We start from the raw sequence: 15,532 nt of genomic DNA on the forward strand, positions 1-15,532 counted from the left end.
GCTGTTACCGAATAAATGCATGGTTCTTACCTACAGTCACCACCACCATGGTCCCTTTTCCCCAGTCGCCGAATAAATCACAGTGTTACAATACCTGGGCTGGGTCATACAATAACCGTCCCTGCTCAGAATAGACAGATATCGACAATTACTTTAAATATTCACAAAATCTACCAAAGTAAAGTCACCATGAATTTTCATATAATTGCAGCTTTTATATTATTTCTTCTTCATAATTGGCACAAATATTTTAGATTTCATAGAAGAACACGTGAGCATGTTATTGTAAACTGATAACTGAATTACTCTGACAGATCTCCCATGTTAAAATGTGCTATTTGACGAGTGTTGGACATCAACAACCCTTCTCTGCAAATAGAGTTGGGTTGTAAAACTGAGCACCGACGCAATCTCAGTCGATTACTGCTGAGGAGCTTTTTGTATTGAGAGAAATTGCTGTGATACCCGGTAATCACTACCACTGCTGTGTCTTGCACAGTAATAGTTGGCGGTGTCTTCAATCTTCAGATTGTTCATTGTCAAAGCGAAAAAGTTGTTTGAAGTGTCTTTGGACGCAGTAAATCGGCTCTGAAGGATTGGGGAGTACCGTTTATCCGATGGAGAATAGTAGTGAACCAACCACTCCAGCCCCTGTCCGGGAACCTGTCGGATCCAGTGCATGACGTAACGATCAAGATCGAAGCCGCTGGTTTTACAAGTCAGTCTCAGGGAGCCACCGGGACGCCCGCTCTCTGCTTCTGGCTGAGTCAAGATAACCTCCGACTGGACACCTGTGTAAATATATATTTAAAAAAACACGAGAATTAATCCTGGTGAAATGATTCCTGTTTCTGGAACATGCCAGAGATAGACTAACAATGAGACAGTAACAGTGAGAGACTTGGACAATAAAAAACTACTCACCGGATAAGAAAGTCAGCAACAAACTGAGAGAAATCGCCGACCTCATCTTTCTGGTCATTTTAGGGAAATGGTTGTGTCAGGAACTCAGTGAACAAACCAGCTCCCGGACTGTAGGATTCCGGTCCCGTGAGTGGCATTTAAATACCCGGCAGAAGGGGGCGGCTTTCCAGGCGCCGCCTGTTGATTCCCTGCTGGAGGCGGCGACTGGATCCACGTCCCACCTTCCACACCCCAACAGAATGGACTCCGAGATTTACAAGAGGTTAATATTAAAATGGACATTTTATCTGTATCGGGATATTTGTTTGACTGAATGTAATGCGCCCATTATTTCTCATGGTATTATTGCAGTTCATCATCGCTTCATAAAAAAGCTAATTTCATTGTTAATATCGTCAATTTATGTGCACGCCCCTAACACGAAGACAAAACTAAAATTCATAAATTACATTTTCAGAGAATAAAGGGACCGTCAGTCTATTTTGCAACAATTCCGGGTCTCTGTCAAATTACAATAATAAAGCTTAATTGATCAGATGAATTATTATCGATTTCTGTAACTAAGTAACTAGATTTTTTTTAAAATCTATTTAGAGTGCAGATGGCTATCATTGTGCAATTTGGGCTTGTAGATAACAAGAATTTCCTGGTATTATTAAGTGTGTCCTGACATTTCTCAAAATGCCGCTGAACATAAGACACCCCTGCGGAAACTAGTGATATCAGGAAGCCGCCTGCCTGATAATCAGTGAGTTGACGGAGAAACATAAAATTGGCATCGACGGTTGGCAGTAAAGCTAATGAATCAGAGAGGACACGGTGATCAGTAAGCTTCTCCTTCAGCATCCAAATCATTGCAGCTCATTTTATTGGCACCGGCTGTCTAACATTCACTGGTACGGGGAACACAGGATATCAGGACTTTGCGGCATATCACACAATATCAAAAGAAAAATATTTCATCCTTCATTGAATCAGGATACAAACTGATAATTTCTCCATTCAATGGCAGCTATGAGAGGGACTGGTAAATAATAGAAATCAGATTTTACTGTACAACAGAACACGGTGCTAATCAGGTATCAGAGACGTTGCCGTTTAAATGAGGTGCGTTCAGAATATTCCAGGAATCCCCGATATCCAGGGCAGTTTTATGATTTTCTTTCAATTTTATTCATTTCAATTTTTTGCCATTTCACTGATCTCATTGGGCTGGTGGATTGTGACCATCAACATCTCTCTCTCATATTTCATGAAGTTGTTCACAAACATGCTTTAATTATTGGAATGACATTTAATTGAAAGTTATACAAATTAAATGCCATCCGGTCATCCTACTATTTTCTGAACTATTTAATCGTGTTATGAATAACGCATTCATTGAAAATATGTGAAGGAATACTACTTAAAATGCTGTCTTTCTGTGATAATGAAACATTTATTGTTGAAATGGCCTTGTCCATTTTTTTTTCCATTCACCTTCAAGCTAATCCGTCCCACACAGTATTTGGCAGCAATCCAGGTTGCTGCCAAATGCCCAGAGTTATTTACAGGAAGCATCTGGAGGTACTGTTCAGTAAATCAATAATCTGTTTCCTCAGGACTGAGCGCTTGGCTGCAGGCCATCTTCAAACTATCCACATTGTCAATGGGGCCTTTTTGTAAACAAATCCACCCAGCAACAATACTGGAGGCAATTTACCTTTTCAAAGTTGTTAACCTATATGAATGTTCCCACTTCTCAGGAAAGGAAAGTTATTCCGCTTCTCTCGCATCCTATTAGCAACAATGATATTCTCTGCAACACATCAGGTCATTGTGATGCATGGATAGAAAGAAACAAAGGCAGAGTGTGAGAGAGGGCTCAGAGAGAGGATACATGTTGTATTACATAAACACGTATATTTGTGTTTTCTATCCCTTTAATGTTCCATGGGTCGTGGAACTCACCGTCGGCACCAACATCCGTTCCCTATGCCGAATTGATCTTGAACTGAATAGTTTGCTAGGGCTTTTCAGAAGACGTTGAACAGTCAGCTATATTGCTGCCAATATGGAGCCACATTTTGGTGAGATCAGGTAGGGATGAAAGATTTCCTTCATTGGGAAATCAGAGAGTCTCCATGGTCGCAGTTAGTATGCATTCAATATTTATGAATTTAATTCAAATTCCACCAGCTGTCATGATCGGATATACATCTGTGTCCTCACATCACTGGCTTGGGCCTCTGTATCACTGGTCCAATGACATTACTGTTAGGTCATGTCCCCAAAGCGTTGATGCAACAATGAATGATAGTTGGAAGCCTGAATATCTTGATTGAGGAATCAGTGAAAGGACTGATCGATGCCTCGTTAGATGGGCCTGAAAGATGCTGTTCGACATCCTCATACTCGTTTTAGCAACTTCATCAATTGAAACTGGTTCTTTTTTTCATTTGCGTCAGCCTATTTCTTTCAATCCTTCCAGATTTTCGAGGTGAAATTGAACCCTATGTTATCGGGAACTAAGAAGGTGAACCTCACGAACAAAAGGAGGGAACTGTCTTCTGGCACTGATTGTTCTTTTCTCTGCTGATGATAAATCTTCATATCCAAATTAGAAAACGAGAACATGATTGGGTTGAGGAGGGAGTATTGTAGTATATGGAACATGACATCCTTTCATGTGCAACAAATCACTCAACAAATCCTCACTCGAATTAGTGAAGGTAACAGGGTAAAAAATGTAACAATGTGGCAACATAAAAAATGTGGCACTCACTAGACAGTTACAAGAGTTAAATTGCTGTCCAAAATAGCGTAGTAATGATTCGGGATTTTATGATCAATCACTTCACATTATGTACAGGTAGTATCATTTACACCGTCACCTTTAAAATAATCATACATTCCAGTTATATACCAGGACTTTCTGTGGGATGATGAGGTGATTACTTGTCAATGAAGCGTAGAGGCTGCTGGGTAGCTGCTCCGTATCCTCGGGCTGATTTAATTCCATTTCCCACTGAATTCTGGGACAGATCTGATTCCTTGCTGACAGGAAGGTCAGTGTGACAGCAGTACAACATAATCGAAATAAATCATATTGAATAAGTTGCATTTACATTTTCTATCAAATAAAATGCTGAAAATAATTGGTGAAATAATGATTTTGCTTTGTGAATTGATGACAGGTAGTGCAAATGGTTTTTTGTCCTTAATGATTTATGATTATTGGTAATGTTCGAGCAACAGGATTGTCAGGCACTGACCATCACCAACAAAGAGGATCAAACCATCGTCCCTTGACATTCAATGGCATTACAATCGCTGGATCCCCAACTATAAACATCTTGGGGGTTACCACTGACCAGCCACCGATGTGTATGGAATGCAATGGTTCAAGAAGAAGGCTCAGCACTGCATTCTCAAGGGAAATTAGGAACTGGCCACAAAACCTGAACTTCCCAGTGACGCCAGCTATAGAAATGCTCCGGGTATCGGGTCATATGCTAGGAATCGTGTGGTGAGTAACTCACTTCCTGTATCCTCCTCGAAACGTGTCCAACATCTACAAGGCACAAGTCAGGAGTGTCCTGGGATTATCACCACTTTGCTAGATGAGTGCAGCTGAAATATCATTCAAGAAGATTACTACCATTTAGGGCAAGTTGACCTGCTTGATTGGTACAACAGTTGCTAGCATGCACTCCATCGACATTCACTCAACAGGAAAAAAATGGTGTATCTTCCATGTGATGCACTTTAGAAACTCACCAAGGACCCTTCGGCAGCGTATTCCATACGACTGACAGTTACCATTTAGAAGGACAACCGTAACATTTACCTAGGAACATCACCACCTCGAAATTCCCCACCAATTCACTAATAAACCTGACTTGGAAATATATCACCATTTCTTAACTGTCGCTGGGAACACCCTCCCTAACAGCATTGTGGTTGTACCTACACCTCAGGGACTGCAGCGGTTCAAGAAGGCAACTAATGGGTACATGAATAGAGAGGGAATCGAGGGGTACTGTCGGAGTAAGGACAGAAGGTTCCTTTAGTTTAGTTAGGGTATCATGATCGGCACAGGCTTGCAGGGGCGAAGGGCCTGTTCCTGTGCTGTACTCTTAATTGTCCTTTGTTCTTATCAAGGGCAAGTAGCGATGAGTAATAAATTCTGGCCTGGCCATTGACGCCTGCAACCTGGAGATTAATGTTGCAATATATTCATCTTCATGAACGGATGTTATTGGTGAATGAAATCATTTAACTTCGTGAAAGGCTGTTAAGTGGTGAAAACAATTGCTATCTTTCTGAATATTTACGACCTTCTCCTTCTCTATTGGAAAATAGGATCAGTTCCACAGGAGGTGCATGATTCAAAAACATCACACTGTCTAAAAACAAGAGGTGCATGATTCAAAAACATCACACTGTCTAAAAACAAAACCGACACTTTAAATTCTTCATCTGCTGGCAGACTGGGTTATCTGATGTGCAGTGCAATGTTTGTGTTGGAATATTTGCTCTGGACAACATCTGCTTTGTACGTTCTTTACCCTATTTTTGTCAATCCAACAAAAACTTTCGACACCATCAGCAAAGCGGGGACTATAAGATTTTGGGAAAAATGTTCTCTCCACTAAATCTTCCCAGTCTTATTCGTAACACAGAAAACGACCATACACACGACTTTATGTGCAGCACGTGTGACAGAAGTAAGCTCTCTAAAATTGGCCTCCTCAGTCATCAATAAAGGTAACGTATGAGAAAAAAACTAATCTCAAATGGATGTGCTTCCTGTATGCCCATCTTCTACTGCATATGGAAGGATGCCTGTGATTTCTGTTTTAAAGGGGTGAGATGAGAAAGCATGCCGTTGACATCAACACAGCACTTGACCGGTTGTGACATCAAGAATCTCGAGAAAAACCGCAGTCACTTGATCAAAAAGGGAAAACATTCCACCGTTTGGAGGCATATCTGGCACAAAGGAACATGGTTGTGGTTGTTGAAAGCCAATCATCTCAGTCACAGGGCATTGCTGAAGGAGTTCCTCGGGATAATATCTGAGCCCTCAGCTTATCGCTTTATCAAAAGGTCAGAAGTGGGATATTAGCTGATAACTGCACAGTGTTCAGCACCAGTTTTGACTCCTTAGATACTGAAACAGTCCGGGCGCGTATGCAGATAGACTTAGAATACAGCCATGGTTTTGCTGAGGAGTGGCAGGTTACATTCATGGCACAAAGGTAGCAGGCAATGACTTTCTCCAATAAGGGAGATTCCAACCATCTTCCTTTGACATTAAATGAAATTACCATCGCTGAATCCCCCACTATCAACATCCTGGGGTTTATCCTTGATGGAAATCTGAACTGGGACATCTATTTAAATAATGTGGCTGCAGCAACAGGTCAGAGGCTGGGAGTTCTGCGGTGAATAACCCGATCTTCATTTTCGAAACCCTGTCCATCATCTATAAGGCAGAAATCAGGAATGCGATTGAATATTCTTCACTTGCCTGACGTGTGTCTCTCAAGCAACACCCGAGAAGTTCGACACCATCCAGGACAAAATAGCTATCCACCACCTTAAACATTCGCTCCCTGCATCATGGACGCACAACTCTAGCAGTGTGAACCATGTACCAGATATGCAGCAACAAGTTCAATAGGACACTCCAATGTATTAACTCTGATACTTCAAAGGATTGGGCAGTAGATGGGTGGGAATGCAACTACCTACAAGTTCCCCATCAAGCCACACACCATCTGGACGGGGAACTATACTGTTGTTCATTCACTGTCACTGGATCAAAATCTAGGAATTCCTTTGCTATTACCACTGTGGATGTACTTCCTCAGTATGGAATGCAATGGTTCAAGAAGAAGGCTCAGCACTGCATTCTCAAGGGAAATTAGGAACGAGCCACAAAACCTGAACTTCCCAGTGACGCCAAATCCCATTAAATAATTTTAAACAAATCAAATCTGTGCTTATATTCACATAGTCCATACCCTATCCCCCTCTCTTTATGTTACACGAGGTGATGTCTCTGATCATATTACAGCAGGCACTTTCTACATTGTTTCTGCACTCGGCTCAATATCAGTTGTTCACATACAAGGCCAGGGCCCTGTTTATGTTACACCTTCTTCGTTGTGACTGCACTGAACTATGGCTAAATTAATCTGGCAAGAAGCTCTGTCTCAATTGTTATTGTCTTGGAACATTTATCTCTGCATAATAATTGGGAACAGCGCTATCTTTCTTGCATTAACCCACGGTTTGGTCAGAGTTATTGCGCTACTAATTAATTAGTTTCTAATAAACTCGACCTTGTTTCAGTTGGTGCTGCAGCAGTCCATGTATTTGTATCCTTTGAACCATGTTCTCTCCGTTATTTTATTATTGGCTACCCTTTTTGCTGCATTACATGTCTCAGTGTGCACCGGTCGACATCCCATATCAGAAATTCCTACTAATGTACGAGGGTGTGTCTCAATTTATTTTAGTATAGGTCCTGTATTAATAATCATAGCTAATACACTAGTTTCTGCCTCAGTGAATGTCGATCTGGCTTCTGCAATTGGAATTACAATAATACATGAGATTCTGTCCCTGTTTGTATCGCACAAATTCCTGCATCCGTTAGAAATACACGAGGCATTGTCTCAGTTTTCCCTCACTGGACCATGTCATACATACGTTTTAATGTTTATTTCCTGGGATGCAGGCGTCATTGGAAATACCAGCATTTGACCTTTGACCATCCCCCATTGGCAGTCGGCACTACCTCATTACTTGAATAAGGCCACTGCTTATAGTAAACTACAGGCTGTCCCTGTTATTACTCCACTAGTCATGATGTGGAGATGCCGGCGTTGGACTGGGGTGAACACAGTAAGAAGTTTAACAACACCAGGTTAAAGTCCAACAGGTTTATTTGGTAGCAAAAGTGTGGCTTTTGCTACCAAATAAACCTGTTGGACTTTAACCTGGTGTTGTTAAACTTCTTACTGTGATTACTCCACCAGGCCAGATCTTAATTTATGTTGCACGAGACCTAATCTCGGCTTACATGATAGCTTTTCCTTACTCTGTCTATATTTAACTCTGGGTCACTGTTACTAATGCTCTAGATTATGCCTCTGTTTGAATTATGGCTACATTACTGCAGTTTATTTGCGAAATGGAGAGAATATAATAAATAAATATATTGGGTTAAAAATAGGTTCCCGGGAGTTTCCTGAAACGGACAGTATTAGATCAACTGCACATGTTATGCAGGGCTTAATGGCGATTTTCATAGTAGTCAGCAGAATTAGATTTCAGATATTGTTGCTTGCCAGTGCAGAAGACAACATTCTACTCCATAGAGTTGTATGTGTCGGAGGATACAGAGAATTATGTTCCCCCAGCCAGTTTCCACATTACTACGAGCAGGCCGTGTCGAATGTAACATAAACATGAGCATATTAAAGTGCAGAACTGGGACTGAATCCAGTTAACTACAAGCAGAGACAGGTTGAAATTCATATAAACATCGTCAGGGCCTTATTTAATATAAGCAGAGACATGGTGACGTGTAATATAAAAATGAAAGGTGTCCAGCTTAGTATGAACAGTCAGCTTGTCTAGGTGTGTTAATGTGGACTAGGTGGAATGAAGGGCCTCTTTTGCGCTGTATGAATCGATGATTCTATGATTCTATGACTCCATTAATATGAACAGAGACAGGGTATACTGCAATATGAAAAGAGGCAGGGCCAAGAGCAGGGAAAGCACTGGGTAGGTACAGAGAAAGATCCTTTGGTACTGCCACATCAAACGCCGCCACGAGGTACAGACCCGGTTGGATACATTGTTAAATTTCCCCTACAGTTCCCATTGAACACTCTGAGGTCATTGAATGCTCATGACACATGTTGGAGTAACGTTTCCTCTACGGATTCCAATTCATTGAATTAGATCCATTTAGTTAAAAGCCTGTGAATAGGGCTGCGGTGATATATTGGATGGAAGTTGACTTCATGTTGTGGACCTATTATGGAGGGAAACGACACATAATTAGACAGGAAAAAGACGGACAGAGGAGACATGCAAACACAGGATGTCTCCACAAAAACATTGGCCGTGCCATTATATTTCGGGATTAGAATTAGTTTTTCCTAATTCTGAACATAAATTTCATCATCAATTGTTTATCATAAATAATTGATGAAGAAAAAAATTTCCAAAATAATATACAATCCCTATTAGAAGCCGTTGATTTATTTTCGTGTTTCTCTTTGTGTCTGTGCTGTGTTGGTGGGGAAATATTTGTTGTGTTTCTGTCAGTCAACAACGTAATCTGGGATTTCTATTTCTGTGTTTATTTCCATAAATACCTCATTGGTTTCAATGAAGTGTTCATGGCAGAAAAAACAGTCCTTGGACCAAAAAAATCCCGACAGCAACGGACCTTTGCATGGTCCGCCTCTCACCCGTTCCGATTCCCGTGCAGACGGGACAATAACTTTCCGGCCACGGTCTCAGTTTTTATTAATTCGGACTCTGCATCCGTTATCTCAGCGCAAAATGCTGTGTCAGTTTACATGAATCCAGACCCTGTATGAGTAATGACTGCAGATATTTTGAATATAGACGTAGCACTGGAATCCCGTCTTAGTTGTTGCGGAGCAACATGTCTCAGTGCAGGATACTGTCTCAATTTGGAAATGAATCCCCTGTTCAAGCAATTCCGGTACAGCTCGGGCTTAGTTTATTTCATACCCATTTTGGAGCTGCAAATATCACAATACCCTGTTATATTTAATACTGTATTTAATAATGTCACTGTTAACAGTTCAGTGAGTCCTATCTCGTCTATCACTGTACTTTGTCCATATCTCCCTTTCTGTCTCTAGTTGACCCTCGGAGTCCATAACATTAGATCTTATATCAGTTACTGCATCAGTCAATTTACCATTTTTTAGTTCTTACTATAGTGCGCCCATGCATTTGTTTGAATTTCACTGCCCCTTGAGTTTACTTTTATCACAATGCACCTTGTTTCTGTTAACACAGCACGCTCCCGCCGCATCCCCGCCAATCCATCCCTAGCGTGCTGAGGCAGCAGTGCTAACAATTGTGCGTGCACCTGTAATGTGTGGTTTTGGATGACGATACACATGTTTTTTTCATTGTTTACAAAAGGAAGTTGCAAATAATTGATATTGACTTCAAGCATGTTATTATAATTTATTGAATGTTTGCTTGCAGATCCTAAGCCTCAGTCAATACCTAAAGGTAATACATTAACAGGGACGGTCTTGAATGTGATGTACAGCTGGCCATTCTGCTACCAAGGCAATGCATCTTTCAAATGATTTGCTGCTATCCTCTTTTTCTCCATCTCAAACTCTACCTAAATCAAAAAACATCTCTTCTCCCTCGCAGTTTCAATTAACTCACTTACACAGGCACCCAAGAGCCGGACCTGGCAGCTGCGAGGAACCAATGTTCAATTTTTGGCTTAAGGCACCTTGTGATTGAAAAGCTGAATCACAAAAATCTCAGAGGAAAATTCATGCCAGATTCAGACCAGTCCACTCACTTAACCTCTCCTCGATTTCTCTCACACAACAGCGAACACACTTGAAAGTTTGTATTTTAGAATTACATTCTGTGGGCAAAATTATTGCTTGAATTTTCATTATTTTCTCCAAGTGATAATATTCAGTCCATCGCCTCTCCAGTTAATGGCGGCATGGTAGCACAGTGGTTAGCTTCACAGCGCCAGGGATCTGGGTTCGATTCCCGGCTTGGGCCACTGTGTGTGTGGAGTTTGCACATTCTCCTCGTGTCTGCGTGGGTTTCCTCCGGGTGCTCCGGTTTCTTTCCACAGTCCAAAGATGCGCGGGTTCGGTTGATTGGCCATGCTAAAATTGCCCCTTATTGTCCTGAGATGCGTAGGTTAGAGGGATTAACGGATAAATATGTAGGGATATGGGGGTAGAGTCTGGGTGGGATTGTGGTCGGTGCAGACTCGATGGGCCAAATGGTCTGTTTCTGCACTTTAGGGTTTCTATGATTCTAATGTTGTTAATCCACATGTTATAATTTATTTTATTCTTTAAAATAGAAATGGAGTTGAATGTAATACTGAGACCGGCACCAATCTGTGTTGTTGTTCTTGATGCTGTCAGGGTGAGTTCACCCTCACAGGCAGGAAGGCTGTTCACGGCGATAACATCAAACTGACGCCGACTGTTTCATTCTCAGGTAACACATCTTCCTGTTTCTCTGCTACCGGTTCCAAACCGCACATCTCACTTCTGAGCAGAAAATAAATCCAAGGGACACAATCTGGTGAGGACATCTGTAAATGCGGCCTATATCTGTCCAGAGAGTCAGGGCAGAGACACACAGATCAAATTGAGGTGACATTTACAAATGAGCCTGTGATCTGTTTTAAGTTTCCATTCCAGGTCATAACTGGACGGCCAATGGATCAGTCACTCAGCTCACTCGGGTTCCGTGAAGGCAGGAAATAATAGCTTCTTACATAAGAACATAAGATCATAAGAACGAGGAGCAGGAGAAGGCCATCTGGCCCCTCTAACCTGTTCCGCAGTTCAACATGAGCATGGCCGATCTCTTCGTGGACTCCGCCCGCACACCATAACTCTTAATTCCTTTACTACTCAGAAATGTATCTACCATTGCCTTAAAAACATCAATAAGTAGCATCAAGCAGGGAATTCCACAGATTCACAACCCGTTGGGTGAAGAAATACCTCCTCAACTCAGTCCTAAATCTGCTCCCCCTTATTTTGAGGCCATGCCTCCTAGTTCCAGTTTCACCTGCCCTGTTTCTATCGTATCTATTCCCATCATAATCTCATGTCTTTGTATAAGATCTTCGCTCATTCTTCTCAATTCCAATGATTACAGCCCCAGTCTACTCAGTCTCTCCTCAGAAGCCAAACTTCTCAACTCCAGAATCTCCTCTGCACCTCCTCCAGTGCCAGTATATCCTTTCTCAAGTAGGGAGACCAAAACTGTACACAGTACTCTTGGTGTGGCCTCACCAGCCCTTTATACAGCTGCAAAATAACCTCGCTGTTTTTAAACTTCACCACTCTAGCAATGGAGGACAAAATTCTTCATACCTTTCATAATTTTATCATTTTCTCTGCCTTTGTGTCTTTTCTTTTTGTTTCTGAGCTTTTTATCTGTCAGCACCCTGTAGTTCTTTCTCGTTTCAATTTTCCTATCTCTCCCTGTATCTCAATCCATCTTCTTGTGACTCTATTTCATAACTGCTGAAAATCATGAAGTTGGGGGAGGGGTAATTAAATTAATACTTCTTTTCAACTGGGAGGGCGGTCTGTCATCAATCGGTTCAGATCTTTTTTTTGAACAGGAGGACAGAAGGATATTTATATACTTTTACACAGTGAGTGAACTGGAATGGACAGCCTGAAATGGTGATGGAATCAGATTTTACCGTGGCTTTGGAAAACAAATTAGGAAAATCCTTGATGGGGTTAAAATTTGAAGGATTATGACAATAGGGCCATTTGAACGGTCCATCCATATAATTGTGCCAGCATCCTTTCTGGATCTACCTCTGTCCTGAATTGAGACTGAATAAAATGCAATATTTATACAGCTGTCATCTTGTGCTGATTCTGTCTTTTGACAGAATCTGCGTGTCTGTACATGTCGGTAAATGCCAGGAAACATTCATACATTAATTACTATTCACAAACCATCACTTTGAACAGAATGACACTGGATAGAACTTTTTTAGGAAAAGCACAATTACCCTTGACATATGTTGCACAGTTTTGTTTTCCGCTCTGATGACGTTTTGGTATTTAAACTTTTCAGTCATTATATGTCCTTAGCTGAAAATTTAAACCTTAGTTTCTGCAAGGACCTGACCCCAGTTTGTCTGTGTAAATAGCTGCTCAGAAAGGGAAAGAACAGATTGTTTTCTGTTCCTCTGACAAATGCAGCATTGTCCCGCAGATTTCAGAAATCTGCCATGATTGTCTCCTTCAGAATATCAGCTCTTCGTCAGGTGGAGTCAGTCACTCGTTCCTCTGTAATGATGCTTCCACTCTGTGATTGCTACAGAGATCCCTGTGTCACTCACCATGACACAAAAACCTTGCACTAAGGCCCTAAAATTAATTGTTTCCTTATATCAGACTCCAGTCTGACCCCGGGCCCAGCAGTCTCTGTTATTGATACACTGGAGCGGTCATTAAAATTCTAATGCTCTACTTCTCCATGATTATTTTTGGAAACCATTACCTGATCAATTCTGAATAAAAACCTGTACATCGTTTTGTTATATTTGACTCCCACTAGTTATTTTTCCACAAAGCACTTTTTCTACAAAGATCACACAAATAACTGTTTATTTTTATGTTATATCTGATCTTGACTCTCTTATTCAATATAACCCACAAATTGGCTTATATTACTCTAACGCACATTTCATGTTATCATTGCGCTGGTATATCTGTTTATATTCGACCAGATTTATTGTCTTGTATTGCTGCACTATTTCAAATCATTTATGCGGGCGTCACTGGCATCGGTTGCCCTTCCCTAATTGCCTTTTAGAAGGTGGAGATGAGCTGCCTTCCTGATCCGATGCAGTCCACGTTCACCAGCTCGGGTCGCTGTGAATATCACACAAGTCTTTATGATACAGGTGGCCCTGTCTTATATTCGATTACCTGGAGAATAATACCTACAGGAAGTTCAATCTACCAAAACGTTTCGGGTCATTACCATGGAATTGGTGAATGCAACGGCAATGGAGAGCAGCAAATGTTTCAGTCCTTTGCATCAATAGCAATACGAAGTCTGAGAACTACAGGTGCATTTATCTCCTTTCAGGGAAAGGTCCAGGTTCATTTTTGTAATCATTTGCTCAAGTCAGCAAACATCAGAGGTTTATATCAGCAGCGTCTGTGACATGCTGAGATGGTGATTTTCCATTAATCTGCTCATCATTCGCGATGGATTTCAGTTCATTTTCCATCTGATCTCGAAAGCGAGATAATCCGACACGTACACAAAAAGTTACTGTAGAAACAAGAGTATACAACAGAAAGCTAATCAATTAATTATTACAGTATTAAATAATCTTCAATTAAAATACATGGACTGTTTGTGATTTTCATGCATTCACGGAAGCTGGAGATGTATAAAACTGATGATTGAGACAATTAAAGGGAAATTGTAAAGAGAAAGTGAATTTTCTCCAAAGAGGGTTATTAGGAAATAGACTATTTGAAATAATAAGCACTCAAATACCAAAGAGAAGAGCCGATGTGATATTTCATCGACGTCGTCTATTTTAACATAAATAAGGACAGATTTTTGTGCAGTAATACAGAGGCAGGGCACAGTGCACTAATTATGGACACAGTATATGGATACAGGCGGATACTGGGTCCAGTTTAGTATTTATTGAAACAGGATCTAGTATATTAATAATCAGCGTGGTTTTCTGTAATACAAATAGAGTGGTGCAATTATGGAAACGACCAGATCTATTCTAATATAAACAAGGACAAATTCTGCAATAATAAAATCTGAAAAAGGTTTTATTATAATGTAGGCTAAAATAGACACTACTGGAATATAAACAACGACATGATATAATGTGAAATGAATTGAGAGGTGGCTCAGTGGAAGAAAAAGTGGGGCAGTACTGAATAAAGTAAAATTGAGACTGTATCTTGCAGGAAATGAACAGGGGTTTGGTCTGGCGCATGAATAACAACAGAGGATCGAACATAATTAGGCTGACCCAGGGCCTCGTGTAGTTTTATCTGATTCCTGACATTGGATAATAGAAACTGAGACAAAGCCTGGCACAGTAATTAATGGCAAAGACCTTCCATTAATATAAGCTTTGACAGGGACAAGTGCAGCAATAAAGAAACATGACATAACACAATACGAACAGTGACGGGATGTTGTTGGTTATAAACAGGAAGCTGGGCTGGTGCAGCAGTGACTGAGATGTCGTGTATACGTGGCAGGTTCCAGAGCCTTGCGAAATGCAAACAGTAACACCTTCTGGTACAGAATCAGGACAGACAGGTTCTCGTCAAGTAAAAATTCAGAAATGGAGTATTATGACATTAGCCAAGATTTAATTCAATGCTGCTGTATATCAGTTAAATTCTGAATAACCACAATAACAATTGGGAATTTGCCGAGTACAGACATAACTGAATTATTGTCATACATTCAGAAATGTGATTTCGTGGCGTATAAACAGAGGCTGGGTGCATTTCAAGATGAGCAGAGACCGAGACCTTTGCAGTAATAATTGAGACAAACTCCGTTACCTGTAATGCCAAAAATCGAGGTTTCATAGCCATCTATTGGACACACTTTGCTATTGCAGATGTGGTGAAAATCATAGAATCCCATCGGATCCCGACAGTGCAGAAGGAGGCCATTCGGCCCATCGAATCTGCAACGACTACAATCCCACTCAGACCCCTGACACACGGGTCAACATTGCATGGTTAATCAACCCAACCAGCACATCTTTGGACTGTGGGAAGAAACCGGAGCACCAGGAGGAAAC

At 41.0% G+C, this 15,532-nt stretch overlaps 1 gene segment (V, D, J or C); it reads right to left on the reverse strand.

Annotated features, from left to right (window-relative positions):
* The window catches only part of LOC144484665 (Ig heavy chain C region-like), a 28,181-nt gene extending 12,861 nt beyond the window's left edge, over window positions 1-15,320 (reverse strand). Inside the window, 2 exon segments of the C gene segment in view lie at window positions 466-791; window positions 15,185-15,320. Coding sequence covers window positions 466-791; window positions 15,185-15,320 — 462 coding nt within the window.
* Window positions 15,321-15,532: the final 212 nt, after the last annotated feature.

The sequence above is a fragment of the Mustelus asterias genome, unplaced genomic scaffold (assembly GCF_964213995.1).
Source record: "Mustelus asterias unplaced genomic scaffold, sMusAst1.hap1.1 HAP1_SCAFFOLD_122, whole genome shotgun sequence".
NCBI classification, from domain to species: domain Eukaryota; kingdom Metazoa; phylum Chordata; class Chondrichthyes; order Carcharhiniformes; family Triakidae; genus Mustelus; species Mustelus asterias.